The sequence below is a fragment of the Prinia subflava genome, chromosome 19, assembly GCF_021018805.1.
Source record: "Prinia subflava isolate CZ2003 ecotype Zambia chromosome 19, Cam_Psub_1.2, whole genome shotgun sequence".
Classification (NCBI taxonomy): Eukaryota; Metazoa; Chordata; class Aves; order Passeriformes; family Cisticolidae; genus Prinia; species Prinia subflava.
Window position 1 is genome coordinate 4,614,121 of NC_086265.1, and position 13,950 is coordinate 4,628,070.

At 63.8% G+C, this 13,950-nt stretch overlaps 2 protein-coding genes across 2 annotated transcripts; one reads left to right on the forward strand and one right to left on the reverse strand.

The window, feature by feature from the left end:
* Window positions 1-766: 766 nt before the first annotated feature.
* On the reverse strand, window positions 767-4,315 carry CRYBB1 (crystallin beta B1). Its single transcript, XM_063416103.1, has 5 exons — window positions 4,175-4,315; window positions 3,322-3,440; window positions 1,652-1,784; window positions 1,379-1,521; window positions 767-1,044 (listed from the first exon to the last, which is right to left on the reverse strand). The coding sequence occupies exons 1-5, from the start codon at window positions 4,313-4,315 to the stop codon at window positions 864-866; spliced, it is 717 nt and encodes a 238-aa protein (XP_063272173.1). The 3' UTR covers window positions 767-863.
* A 4,175-nt stretch (window positions 4,316-8,490) lies between these two features.
* CRYBA4 (crystallin beta A4) lies at window positions 8,491-9,647 on the forward strand. Its single transcript, XM_063416405.1, has 5 exons — window positions 8,491-8,529; window positions 8,644-8,762; window positions 8,955-9,096; window positions 9,200-9,342; window positions 9,500-9,647. The coding sequence occupies exons 1-5, from the start codon at window positions 8,491-8,493 to the stop codon at window positions 9,645-9,647; spliced, it is 591 nt and encodes a 196-aa protein (XP_063272475.1).
* Window positions 9,648-13,950: the final 4,303 nt, after the last annotated feature.

Genomic DNA, 13,950 nt, shown 5'->3' on the forward strand with positions numbered 1-13,950 from the left:
CGGTGCCGGTGCTGTTGCCCGTGCCGGTACCGGCCGCGGTCGCGCAGCCGTCCCCGCGAGCCGCCAGGACCGCTCCGCGCCGCGCTGCCCGCGGCCCCGCCGTCATCCCCGGTCCCCCGCCCCGCTCCCGGTGCTGCCAGTGTGCAGTGCCCGGCAGCGCTGCCGTCACTGCTGTCGCTGTAATTAATCACCGCCATCGCTAATTAGCGGCGGGGGAGCGCAGGGAAATGCCACCCGAGGTGCCCCACCGGGAGGCAGCGGGATGAGAAGGGGGAATGAGGCCGCAGAGAAGTGCCCGGTGGGGCATCCGAAGAGGGGAAAAAAGCCCTCCTGGAAAGTGAATTGGTCTTTGATTGACTGCAATTTCAGCTGTTAATTAGTGCCGAGGTGGGTCCCATCGGCAGGGACCCAGGACCCCTCGCAGCCCCCCGGTCCCTCAGGCAGGGACGGAGCCAGGAGCCCACCCTGATTCCACCGCTCCTGGGGCACCCTGAGCCCCTCAGCTGAGAGGGTCCCCACGGGGGCTGGTGGGGTCGGGCAGCAGGGCCTCTGCCACCCCCTTCTCCCACACCGAGGGTCTCCTGCATCCCAGCCCCACCACGGGGACCAATTCCCTGGCAAAACCACCCTCCACCGTGCCCCACCCAGCGCAAGGCTGGCACATCCCAGGCAAGCAGAGCCGCGTTCATGCACCACTGACCCCCGAGCAGTTGTAATCTTCTCTTTTTTTTTTTAATTTGCCTCACAAGGTAGAGTACATCCAGGGAATGTGCAATGTACAAGGAAAGTGCTGGGCAGACGAGCGCGAGGGGAGGCGGGGGTGCCCCACGGGGCCCGGGACTCGTAGCTAGCAGGCGGCACGCTCAGTCGGAGGGCGCGTCAGGGGTGACAAAGGTGCCCTTCTGGTCCCACTGCATGTCCCGGATGCGGCGGATGGACTGGATCTGGGGCTGGAAGGCAGACCACTCGTTCCAGTGTCGGAAGTCTCCGGTCTCAAAGAGGTACTGGTAGCCTCTGTAGCCAGGGTACTGGTACCCGACCCAGCTGCGGGAAAAGCAAACACAGGGTACCTGAGCGGGGTTTGGCCACTCCGGGCAGCAGCCACGCTGCTGGCCTGCAGTCGAGGAGCCAGCAGGGCCTCGCTGTGCTGGGCACCAACCTCTGGGAGACAGGCCACGCCACCAGAAACAGCCACACTACCCAGAACAGCCGTGCCACCCAAAACAGCCACGCCATGCAAAACAGCTACACTACCAGAAACAGCCATGCCACCAAAACCAGCCATGCAGCACTTTCAGTCTGCCTGAGAGCCCACGGCAGCCAGCTGGGGAGGACAGGGAGCCTGGCACAAGGCAGCTGCTGCTGCAGCCCAGCTTACGTTCCACTGGGCACCTGCACGCTGCCCACGCGGTCGCAGAAGCCGTAAGCCCAGAGGCTGGGCACGTCGTCCTCCTGGATTTCCATCTTGTTGCCCTTGAAGTCGGCAGACTCGTAGAGGGAGATTTTGTGGTCCTCAGCCTCCTGGGGAAGACAGAGGGAGGGTGCTGGGGAGTGTGGCCAAAGCCCTGGAGCCTTCCTGTGGCGAGGCTTCGAGCAGCAGGGCCCAGCCCTGGGCAGGCCCCACCAGGGCTCTCTGCTCCCGAGCACTCACCATTTTGATGGGACGCATGGACATGAAGCAGTCGCTCCGGTAGCTGCTGGACCAGGTGTCCCAGCGAGGGTACTCGCCCTTCTCCAGGATGAACATCTCCCCACGCATGTTGGCCTGCTCGTAGGCCACCCAGCTGGGGAGAGAGGTGGGCAAAGAGCGGGTCAGGTGCCACCCAGCAGTTCCCCTCCTGCTCAGCCAGCTTGCAGGACAGTGGAGGGGTCTCCAAAAAGGCTGTGGCCTCACCACCCTGCTCCCACCTTCCTCCCAGCCCAGGCACCGTGGCCTGTGCAGAGCCAGCGCTGATCCATGGGTTCCCAGTGTGAGTGCCCAAACCTGCAGCAGGCAGCAGCACTCACAGTGCTCCCCTTCCTCAGCTGGGGAGCAGCAGGACTCTGCATGGCTGGTGACCCTGCAGAGTCAGCTCAGGACTCTGCTGTCCCTCCTGCCCAGGCTGTGCAATCCTGGCACGCCTCACTGCTCCAGCACCAGCCAGCGCTGGCACCCGTCCCACTGCCGGGCATGGGCCTCACTCGGCTGCAAGGTCACCTCTGCAGCAGAGCCACGAGGTGCTGCAGTGCTGGGAATGTCATGGTGTGGGACTTCAGAAGCCCCGGTGCCACAGCAGTCCTGCGTTTGCTGCTTCCCCTTTCCCTGCAGAACAGCTCTTCCTGCAGATGCCAGCAGGGGTTTCCTGCTGGCAGGAGATGTGTTCAGCTACCCCAGGCTGCATAGCCTCAAGCTGACTGTGAAAGCTCAGCTTGGCTGTTTTGCTTTCATCTTTCCCTGGGCATATTTTTGGGTGCAGAGTTCCATCGGTGACTCTCAAGATGCTTCCAAGGACACCAAAATTCTCTGTCCTCCCAATTTCACCTTTTCTATGTCTAGTGCAGCTTCCCAGGTATCATATCTGAGCTCCTTCCAGGCTGCCCCATCCCCCATTTGCTTCAAGAAGAGTTGGATATTCTGAATTCCCAATAAAAAAGTCATCAGTGCTGCATGGTGTCATTCCAGGTCACCCTCCCGGGCCCTCAGGGTTGCTATCAGGACAAGCCATGTCCTGTGCATCCTCCCCACAGCACTACCAGCCCCCCTGCATTCCTGGGCACGCCATTTCCAGCCGGGCATGGCACGGTGGGATGCTCTTTCAACATGGAGATCATCTGTCTGCTCAGTTATCTGCTCTGGGGATCATTTTTGTCCCTGCCTGTGTCAACTGTTCCCACGGCTTTGAGATCTGCCCAGCCCCCTTGTTGCTGCTGGGCTGCCTGGGTGCAGGCGTGTGCCCATCCCTGCCTGCTCCAGCCTGGTCCAAGCACCCCACCTCATCCCACCTTGACTCCTCTAAAATCTGCAGGTGCCTTGTATTCCATGGACAGCTGCAGGTGGCTGGAATGATGGCCACCTTTCCTCAGCCATTGGCTTTGCCTCTGCTGCCCTTTGCTTTACATGTGGCCCTGGCATCCTTCCCACCCATCCTGGCCCTCCCCTCCTCCTCGAAGGAGATCCGGGATGCCCGCTCTGCTCCTGTGCTGGCCCTGCCACGCTCTGCCCAGGCAGCAGGGAAATGCCCCTGCACGTCACATTGTGCCCAGGGTGCCCCCAGGGCTGTGCCCCCCACCCACTGGGAACATCCCCAGGGACACAGCCCCTCCATGGCTGAGGTCACTTACGGTCCAGAGGTGACAATGACACTGCGCACCCGGTCGAAGCCGCGGTCAGCCAGGTTCAGGCACTCGGCGGTGAACTCCATCTGCCTGCCCTGGAAGTTCTCCTGGTCGAAGACAACGATCTGGGGGTGCAAGGGAAGGGTTGGGTGAGGACAGGCGTGCTCAGGGAGGCTGACGCTGTGTGACCCTGTATGCCTGAGCCCACTGTTCCTCGTGTCCCCCTTAGCTCTCCAAGCCTTCCTGCAGCTCCTTGGATCTGGTGCCCACCCATTCCCAGCACAGGCTGAGCACAGGAAGGTTTCCCCCAGCAGCTGTTCCAAGACGGCCTCATCCTGCCCCTGGTTTTGCTGCTGCTGGTGCCCACACTGGTGGGAAGGAGTTGCTTCTCCAGATGCTCTGTCTGCACTGTGGCCTTCTCAGCCTGGCATGGTGTCACCGGAGCCCTGGCATCCCTCACCCCCTGTGCCAGCTCTGCTGCAGTGCCTCAGTGGCACATTGACCTGGCATCACTGTGGCATTTCAGTGCTGGCCCTGTCACCCCTAGTGTCCCCTCCACCTCCCCACAGGACCTCTGCATGCAGAGGGTGACCAGAGGGAGCAGTGGCAGCAGCCAGCCCTGACACCACAACCCAGCGGAGAGCACTTCCAAAGCCTGTGGTCCCCAACAAGCTGTCCTGGCCAAGGGACCTTCAAACTGTTCCTCCTGCAAAATCCTGTGCCTGCTGTCAGAGGGACACAGCAGGGATGGCATCACCCACACTCCTTCCCCCGGAACAACCTCCTCCTGCCCCAGAGATGCTGCCCTTGTCCCTCAGCCTGGAGCATGTCCCTGCGCGTGGGGAGCCACAGGGCTTACCCTGAAGGCTTCTGGGGAGGGCTCCTCGCCCTTGCTGTTTGCCACAGGAGCAGGGTCGAGGGATGGGGTTGGTGCAGGAGCTGCCTTCTCCTTCTCATCCACAGCCTGGCCGGGAGCAGCGGGTTTTGTGGTCTCAGACATCGCGGTGGTGGGCTCAAGTCTGTGACAGGGCACCAGCAGCAGGTTAGAGGGAGGCATGGATGAGTGCACCCACAACCCGCCCCAGAAATGGCAACATCTGGATGGGCACTCTCAGTGGGGTGGGTGGGCAGGGCCAGGGGAGGAGCTGCTGGAAGGTTCTCCAGCAGGGGTCCTGTCTTCCCCAGGGGGATCACAGGAGGTCCTGGGGTCCACACTCTCCTTCTGTGGTCAGGAGAGACCTGAGCATGGTCCCTGTAGGGGTGCCCAGGGATGGGGCCTGATCCTGTGCCAGGCACCGGGGGGTGTAGGATGCATCTTGGAGCCCAGGGGGCACTGGGGCAGCGTGTGGGGGGTAGGAGGGGGACAGCCCTGGTCTGCTGAGGCCCTGCAGCTGGTGCCCTGCTGTGGCCCCGCAGGTGTCACCAGCAGCTCCCCGGGGAGTAGAGGGCGATGGGATGCTGAGCACAGTGGTGCTCCCAGACGTGACCACCACAGCGGTGGCCACGGCTTAGACCCTGAGTTTCCCTCTCCCCACCTCGGGTCCGGCTGCAGCCCGGTGCCCGGGGACTTTGTCCTCTTACCTGGGCAGCTGCTGCTTCTTGTTGGAGTGAGCGGGCTTGTGTTTCGGGGCGCCGTGAGGCCCCCACTTTATAGCCTGGCAAGGGCAGACCCCCGGGCGGGCGCACAAAGGAACTGCCAGCTCATCAGTGTCTGCGCGGCCGCCCAGTCATCACATCCTGCAAAGCGCTGGGCGAGCTGGAAGCCTCTCCCCGGCCCCGTGCCCAGCCGCTGAACCCAGCACTTTCCTTTGTGCCCCCGGCACAACAGAAGACCTGACCGTGCCACTTTGCAGCGCGCCCGGCACCCGCTGCCCCGCGTGCGGCCGCCCCGGCAGGGCATATATAGCCCTGGCACGGCCCGGCCCGGCCGGCGCCGGCACACAAACACCTCCCCTGCCCCGCGCCCCGGCCCCAGGCCCACGGTGCCACCCCGCTCCCATGCCGGTGCCACCGTGGAGGGCATGGCTGTGCCCAGCCTGCAGCCGTGCTGTGCCCGTTTCTCCCCTCCAAACACTGAACCTCTCACTTTGGACATCGCTCCGTGCCTGCAAGCGCCGGCAGTGCTGCCCTGGAGATGCCAGAAAGGGAGACCTGAGTGTTCTGAAATGCTTCAGGAGTTAGGCTTTTTTCCAAATGATGTGTAATGGAAGCTGACACTTTCTGAACCACCTGAGTGCCTGAAAACAGTGTTTGTTCTACCTTGGGAACGTCCCTGCTCACTGGCAGGGCTCTTCCTTTGCTTTTAGCCCATTTTCCCTGTGGTGTGGTCACCCACTACCACCCCTGGTTCTGCCACCATCACACTCATGGTTTTGGGGCATCAGCTCTGTCTGAGTGGCATAGCAGGGTTGTTTGGGGATGCACTGGCACAAGTCCCTGCAGCAGCTCAGCCTCTGGTGCCACATCTCCCTCACCCCATGGCATCTCTGGGGCACCTTCCCGTGAGTCCCTCTGGGCCTCTGATCAGCTCCTCTGCACCTCCACAGCCCTGTCCAACACCAGCAGCTTCCCGCAGCATCCAGCCCCAGGGTGTGCGGGCAGAGGGCTCAGAGCCCCGTGTGCTGCCCTCCTCTTTTGTTCCTCTCATGTGTCACCCAGCAGGGGTGGCATCCCAGCTGCGCCCTCTGGGTTACTGTGCAAAATCCCGAACAAAAAAGAGTGTATTGATCCCTTCTTTCCCTGAGGTTTTTCAGGAGGTGTGCTGTGCCCGTGACACTGCTGGATGTGGGGTCTGCTGCCCTGTTACCCTGGACACTGGCCCAGTCTGGTTCTCACCTTGATGCTGGGCAGTGTTTTATGATTCACAATTTCAATTTGCGCTCGTTTCCATGGTTTTTATCCAGATTTCTAATTTAGCCCACCCTCTCTTCCTCACAGAGCCAGTGTGGGTGTTCTCCCTGTGCTGCCTCCCATGTGCCTCCTGGGCATTCATCAGCAGGTCTCACCCACCCCCTGCTCCTGACTCACTTCCCCTCCCAATCCCCAGCACCTTTGAACCTGAGCATTGGAAAACAGCTCGGAGGGGCTGAGCTCTGCTCCTGGTGGCTGCTTTGCTGGTTACTGAGCACTCAGCACCCCTTGGGGAGGTTTCCCTGAGCCAGTGCTGTGCCAGGGTTGTCATCAGGGATCGATCTTTGGCCATTCCTGAGCGCCCCAAACACAAAATCTCTGCCCTGCCATGGACCCTGTGTCCTGTAAAGGCCCTCACTGCACCATCCCTCCCTGGCACGGGTGTGGGATGCACAGCTCCAGCACAGCAAGGAGATGCCGCAGCAGCAGAGCTGGCACAGCCTGGCTGCAGAGGGCACGGACAGGGTTTGCTCTGCCAGGTGAGTCCCACTGCCCACGGATCTCCTGCTGCTGAATCCCTGCCTGGCACTGAGTGGGGGCACAGCTTGGGCTGCAATGACCGTGTCCCCCTACCAGGACATGGGGTGGACAGCGAGCCAGTGCTGGTCACTGTGCTGGTGGCCAGAGCAAGCTGAGTTTAGCTGAGGCCACAGTGAGAGGCAGGGACAAATTGTGCCAGTGCCAAGAGGGCTTTTGCTGTGGTTGCAGGTGGCAGGGACAGCCCGTGCAGCCCTGCTGTGCCCTGGGGCAGCCGGTTGTGCTGAGCCTCCCCAGCTGCCCTGCTCTGCCTCCCCCAGGGTGCCCGGGGCTCACAGGGCTGCTGCAGCTGCATGAGGGGGACTCTGGCTCAGCCTCCTGGCAGTTTTCTGGCATTTTCTGTCCCAAAACACAGCACTGCCTGGGAACACTGGCTCTCCCATTGGGCTCAAGAGCCTCCACTGCCTGCTGCCCGCTCTGAGGGGCAGACTGGGTGGGTGCCTCTGCCTTTGGAGCCCTGGGACCCCCCTGGGATGATTTGTGAGGTGTGTGGCACTGTAGGCAAACCTGGAAGGCCTTTAGGTCCCCAAAATGTGGTGGCAGCAGACTCTTTCCAGCACACAGAGGCAGGAGGCTGCTGCAGCTCTTCCCAAGCATGACCTGCACCTCCAGTTCCTCCCATGGCTTTTCAAACCCCCCCCCACCATGTTCCCTGCCCCTGGTCCCCACTTCTTATGGTGTCCATGGCTGTTGTGTGCCCAACCTGCAACGAGCTGCCCCAGATTTTGGGGAGAGCTGCTCTGCCCTTGCAGGGAGAGCAAGTGGAGACGTGTCCTTCCTCCCACTTCTCAGAAACGGGTGAGGAAACCTCCCCACGCCCCCAGTGCAGGCAGTGCTGCCTGCGGGCAGGGGGAGCGCTGACAGAGCTGGGACACTGCCCCAGCCCAGCCCCATGCCAGGGAGGGCACATGGCAGGAGCGCTGGCAGAGCCTGGGGGTGATGCCCTGGCTCTGGAGCTGTGGGGTGGGGGTCAGAGCCTGTGCCCGGTGGGCCAGCTCAACATCCCGGCTCATCAGCGTCTCTGACACGGTGCCTTTGTTCTGCCCGGTCCCTCCTCCCCGCCATGTGCTGAGTTAGGGGTTTCAGTAATGCTCCCCTGGGCTCTGTCTCTATCTGGAGGCTATAAAAACCCAGCCGGAGGCTGCAGGACATGTCACCTCCCTGGGCAACAGTGCCTCACCCCAGGTAAGCGCTGGAGCCTGGGGCAGCTGCCCCATGTCCATGGCTGGGGCCTGGAGTGAGCAGCTGCAGGAACAGACAGAGGAGCATCCAAGATCCAGGGCTAAACCTCTCCCCGGCACCGGGAGCTGCGGAGGGGGGTTGGGGGTCGGGGAGTCGGGGGCTGTCCCTGGCTGTGGCAGGGTGTTGAGCTCAGTGTGGGCGCACAGCCGCCTCCGCAGCACTCCTGGCTCAGCACTGCCCTGCCTGCAGCGGCTGCCAGCACAGGGGCTTTGGCTCAGGAAGCTGCCAATGGGAGGAGGAGTTTCCCTGGGCACGGGCAGGGATGTCTGCCAGGGCCAGGTGCCCACTGGGCCAGGTGCCCACTGCTCCACATGGCCCTGGCGGCAGCTCTGGCTGGGAGAGCCACAGAGCTCTTCATCAGCTCCAGCATGGAGCAACCCCTTTGTTGTCCCCCACACTGCTGGTGAAGGGACCCTGAGGTCATTTTTACCCAGGCAGAGAGGCAGCTTTAACTGTCCCCTTCCCCTGTGCTCTGGCAGAGCCACCATGACCCACCGCTGCAAGAAATCCTCCGGTCTCTGGAAGGTACAGGAGCCTGGGCAGCACCAGCACCATGCCCCATGAACACCCTGGAATGGGGCTGCAGTATCTCGGGGCCTTGGCACCCCCAGAGCCCCCTGACTCCCTCTATTCCCCCAGATGGTGGTGTGGGATGAGCCTTTCTTCCAGGGCAAGAAGCACGAGTTCACCACCGACTGCTACAGCACCCCGGAGCACGGCTTCAGCACCGTGCGCTCCTGCAAGATCGAGAGCGGGGCGTGAGTGGGGGTCCCGGGGCACTGCAACGCCACGGTGCTGCGGGACCCCCGAGAGCAGGGGGGGTTGGAGCATCTCCATCCAGAGCCTTTTGCTACCCGAGCTGCCTCCTCTGGGCGGGGTGCAGCGAGCACAGCCCGGCTGTGAGCGGGGCGGTGGGCACGCCGGGGGTCTCACCCCTCCCGCCCCGGCAGGTGGGCAGGCTTCGAGCACTGCGGCTTCCAGGGGCAGCAGTTCGTGCTGGAGCGCGGCGAGTACCCGTGCTGGGAGGCGTGGAGCGGCAGCAACGCCTACCACGTGGAGAGGATGTGCTCCTTCCGCCCCATCGCCTGCGCCGTGAGTGCCCCAGCCCCGGCTCCCCCCGCGGGCCGGCCCCCGGAGCCCACCACTGGCCACGGACAGGGTGGCAGTGCCAAAGCCGCGCCCGTCTCGGCCGCAGGACCACGGACGGAGCAGGCTGATGCTCTTTGAGCAGGAGAACTTCCAGGGCAAGCGGGCAGAGATGAGCGACGACTGCCCCTCGCTGCCCGCCCTGGGCTGGGGCAGCAGCACCGTGGGCTCCTTCCTTGTCCGCTCCGGCGCGTGAGTAGCCGGGGCTTGCAGCCTGCCGGGGCCGCCGGGGCCCGCAGCAGAGCCGGGGATGCTCCGGCCGCTGCCGGGACCCTCCCGCTGCCCGGCAGCGCGGGGGCTCCGCGGTGCCGCCAGCCCGGAGCCACCGCCGCTCTCTGCTCTGTCGCAGGTGGGTGTGCTCGCAGTACCCGGGGTACCGGGGCTTCCAGTACCTCCTGGAGAGCGACAGCCCCGCGGGCGAGTACAAGCACGTGCGGGAGTGGGGGTCCCACGCACAGACCGGCCAGGTCCAGTCCATCCGCAGGGTCCAGCAGTGACCGCGGTGCCGCAGCCCCCGCGCCCCGGGCACCGCCTGTGCCCCGGGGACAAAGCTCAATAAAGGCTCAGTTGTCCAAGGCGGCGCTGGAAGTTGGGGATGGGGCCGTGGGGACGCGTGGCCGGGAGTGACGGCACTGCCGGGGGCAGTGGGATGAGGTGGAGGGAAATTTCTCTGCCCGGCTGCAGGGGCTCTGCAGGACCCCCACATCCCACCACCCCACAGACACCGTCTGCTCTTCCAGCACCTGAAAGGAGCTGCAAGATCAAGCAACTGTGCATCTATCCCTGTATCCATACACACCCTGCACCCATCCCTGCACTCCCACACCCCTGCACCCATCTCTGTGCCACCCATCCCACACACCCAGTGTGCGGCCAAAACTGGAAATGCAGCAGGGAAAGGCTGCTCTGGTAAAATCCCTCATTTCAGAAGAGCTCTGGAGAAAAGGTTTGATGTGGTGAAAATGTCCCATCCGTGACATTTTAGCAGCAAGGCCACCAGCGGAGGGCATGCTGCCCAGCAAGGGATTCTCTCGGCGGGAAATCATAATTAAAAAGGCGAAACAGAAGAAGAAACAAAAAGTTTTGGGATGGGCTGAGTGAAACCTTGCTGTGCCCCAGGGCAAACCCGTCCGGGGCCAGCAGCCAGGGACACCCGAGGAGTGGAGCTTCTGTCACCTCCAGGCCACAACTGGGGGGACCCCCGTGCTGGGTACCCCCCTGTCCCTGCGCAGCTCTGGAGCCCTGGGGGGACGCGGGGTCCGGGAGCGAGGCCAGCACATGGCCAGGCACGGTGGGCAGCTGGCGGCGACCCAGGGGTCCCCGGGGACCCGGCGGGGTCTTGGAGAACAATGCGGGAGCCCAGCAGCTGCACAGCGCTGCGGAGGCGCTGTCACAACCCCGGGACGGGAGGGGAGCTGTCCCCGGCATGGTGGGGGAGCTGTCCTCGGACACGGCTGTGTCCCCAAGCCGGGCTGGTGTGTCTGCCACCCGTCCCCACCGAGCCCGGCCGCACCCTGCCCACCGTGTCCCCTGAGGTGCCCGCCAGCCCCCGCCCAGCGCCCCTTGTCCCGTGTCCCCCGTGTCACACCCACGGCTGTGGGGAGTCCGTGACACGGTGCCCTGGCAGGGGGGTGACAGTGGCCTTTGCAGTGGCTGTGGTGGCAAAAGGGTCCCCAGCGTCTCCGCGGCGGGAGCAGTGCGGGAGCGATGGGGGAGCGATGAGGGAGCGGTGCGGGAAAAAGGTGACTGGGCCGCATTTCCAGCATTAAAATTTAATGCGAGTTGCAGCATCCTCCTGCGCCGTAGGTAGGGCCGGGGGGGCCGGGGGCTGCTGGAGGAGGAGGAGTTTGCTTGGCCGCCTCTTCCTCGGGGATGCTCTGGGAAAGCTCCAGCACAAAGGAGCGGCGCGGAGAGCAGGAGAGAGCGGAACCGGCGCCCCCCAGCCCCGGCCCGGCCCCCCGGGAGCAGGTAACGCACCGCGGACATGGCTCCGCTCCCTGCGGACGGGGATGGGGCGCCGGCGGGGTCTGGGGGCGCGGGGAGCCCGGGGGCTGCCCCCACCTCCGGGTGGGAGCAGGGGGCGATGTCGCCCCGAGACTCAGGGGGGTCCTATGGGCATCGCTCCGGGAGGTGCAGAGCTGGAGGAGGCGGCTACTCCCTCCTCTCCATGCCCAAAAAATACCCCCTTTCTCAATATATTATTCCCTGGTTATAAATAATCCCAGGAGAGGCCCCCCCGGCAGGACACCCCCATCCCCAGGGGTGCCAGGCCAGGGCAGCCCGAGCCCCCCTCCCGTTGTTAGGGCAGGAGCAGCCGCGGATCCCGCGGTGTTCCCGGCCACATCCCGGCCCCGCGGGCGATCCCGGGGATCCCGGTCCAGAGACAGCACTGGCCCCCCCTCGGGCATCGCCTGCAGCCCCCAGCCCAAGTCAGAACTAACTGCTGCACCGCTTGTTTGTATTTTTTTTTTTTTCCAGAAACCTCATCAAGAATAGGGCTCCTGCCAGGTAAATGGATTCTTGCCTGATTTTCAATGCCCCTGGGAGGATTTGTAGCCAAAATGCTGTTTTACTGCTTTGTCTCGAAGGCCCCATTTTCTCCTAAAGCTGATGATTCTAGGCAGGGGTTAGAGGCGAGGCCGGGGCCAGCAGTCCCAGGGCGAGGCACAGCCCGCCCTTCCCCTCAGAGTTAACCTGGCAGATGCTCTTCTTGCGGAGCCATTTTCTCTCCCTCATTGTCTCACAGCCTTTTGTGTGTGTGGGTAGGTCCTGCCAGGAGGGGAGGCAGGAGGAGCCCAGAAATAATCCCATTTTCAGGCATTGTGGCCTTGCAAGAAGCCTTTCACACCCTCAAACCTCCCTTCTGCTGCCCAGCCCCAGAGCTGCAGACAAAGGCAGCAGTGCCTGGCACCACTGCAGCAGCACTGGAGCCTGGGCTGTGCCAGAGCCTGGGCTCTGCTGGATCCCAGCAAGGGTCGGGCAGTGCTGGCAGGGCCGGGGTGTGCCAGGGCCGGGGTGTGCCAGGGCTGGGGTGTCTGGGGAGATCGGGGTGCCCGGATGCCACATCCCAGAGATCATCTCTCCGGGATCTCTCGCGGCACTGCCGTGCCTGCTGTGCCCTCACCTCCCTGCTCCTGCCTGCAGTGGAGCTTGTGCTCCTCTCTCTCCCTCCCTCCTCACTCCAGGGGGCGTTTAGCCCCCATTTAATTCGGGTGCCCAGCCCCCCAGGGCCACTGTGTGTGCCACCCACGCGTGTGGCAGGGGCAGCTCAAGCTCGCGCCCAAGGCGAGCGTTTAGGTGCGTCCTGTCTGCACAGAATTGTTTTTCCCTCCCTGTCTCCTGGGATGTGCTTCCCTCCCAGGCCAGAGAGGCCATCCTGCTGCTGTCACGTCCCTCCTGCCCCACCACAGGCGCCTCCCGCTCGCACCCAGGCGGGGGATCCATTTACCAGATGCTCAGTGGCATCTCCGCGGCTCATTCCCACTGCTCGGCCCCTCCGCAGCTGGGCTGCAAATGCCGCCTGGCCGTGCTGTCCCCACGGGAGGGACTGTCCTGCCTGTCCTGCGGCTGTGCTGACAGTGAACCGCGGGAAGCAGAAGCGGCTCCGCAGCTGAACTGCAGAGTCATCACTGCCCTGCTCCCCCGGGACCTGCTGCCCTCCTGGTTTGCCCAGGGCAGGGCAGGAGCAGGGCAGGCCACAGACATGGGCTGGCTGCTGGCACCGGCCTCGTGTCCCCAAATCCCCGAGGAGATGGAGCAGCACTCACTGAGGCACAGCTGTGACCACCAGTCACCCCAGTTTAACCAGTGCCTGTGGAACCGCAGGGTCCCAGTGACACAGCTTTACCACAGGGGCAGAGGTGGCAGTGGCAATGAGTCCCTGCCTCCAGTGCAGGGGTTTCAGCAACAGGTAGGGACAGTTTGGGGCATTGCCACCATCTATGCTGTGGTTCCGATGCCCCCCTGTGCCTGGTTCAGCTCCTCCACCCTGCAAGGGGACAGGGACAGGAAGGTCCGTGCCCAACCTTCGTGCCAGGCTCCTGCCAGAGTGGCTGGGCTGTGCCTGAGCTTGGTGCCCTGTTTCTCTCCCTTGCTGCGTTGGTTGTTTCTTTTGCAGCTGCTAATGACTGACCTGAGGTCTGTTCACACAGTCCCCTCACTGCCTCCGTGGCACAGAGCCACATGGAACAGGGGACATTGCACAGCACTCCCAAAGCTGGCGACCACAGGTAGGACTCAGGGGAGGGGACACGGGTAGTGCCACCCCATGCTCTTCCACCCCTCGTGAGCAGGGAGGGTGCTGGGCTCGGGACCAGCCTTCCTCCTCAGGCCTCATCCCCTGGAGGGTCCTCCCCAGGCCCCAGTGGGGTCCACACCATCCCCAGGGCCACCTGCATGAGAGGATGTGTCCCCCACCTGTGCCCAGCAGTGGGGAGGGGGTGGCTGCCACAGCCCAGGCTCTCACAGCATCTCTGCTCCTCAGTGCCACCACCCTGGGGGCACAGCCCCAGCTCCTGCCTAGCCAGACTGACCATGTCCAGAGGGGAACCAGGCTCAGGAGCTGCCATCACGACCAACACATGATGCCAGAACCAGGCTGGCCCCAGCAGAGCACCCTGGTACCCACTGCCATGGCGTGGAGCCACGAGCCCGGCCACTGCGGGGGACACAGCCCTGGAGACTGCGGTGGTGACACCTGAGGACACGGGGCTGCGCATGCACGCGGTTTTCCTGCAAGGTGCTGGGGTGTCCTTGCCTCCCGCTGTTCCCCCCCAGGCCTGTCCCCTTCCCTGAGCAGTG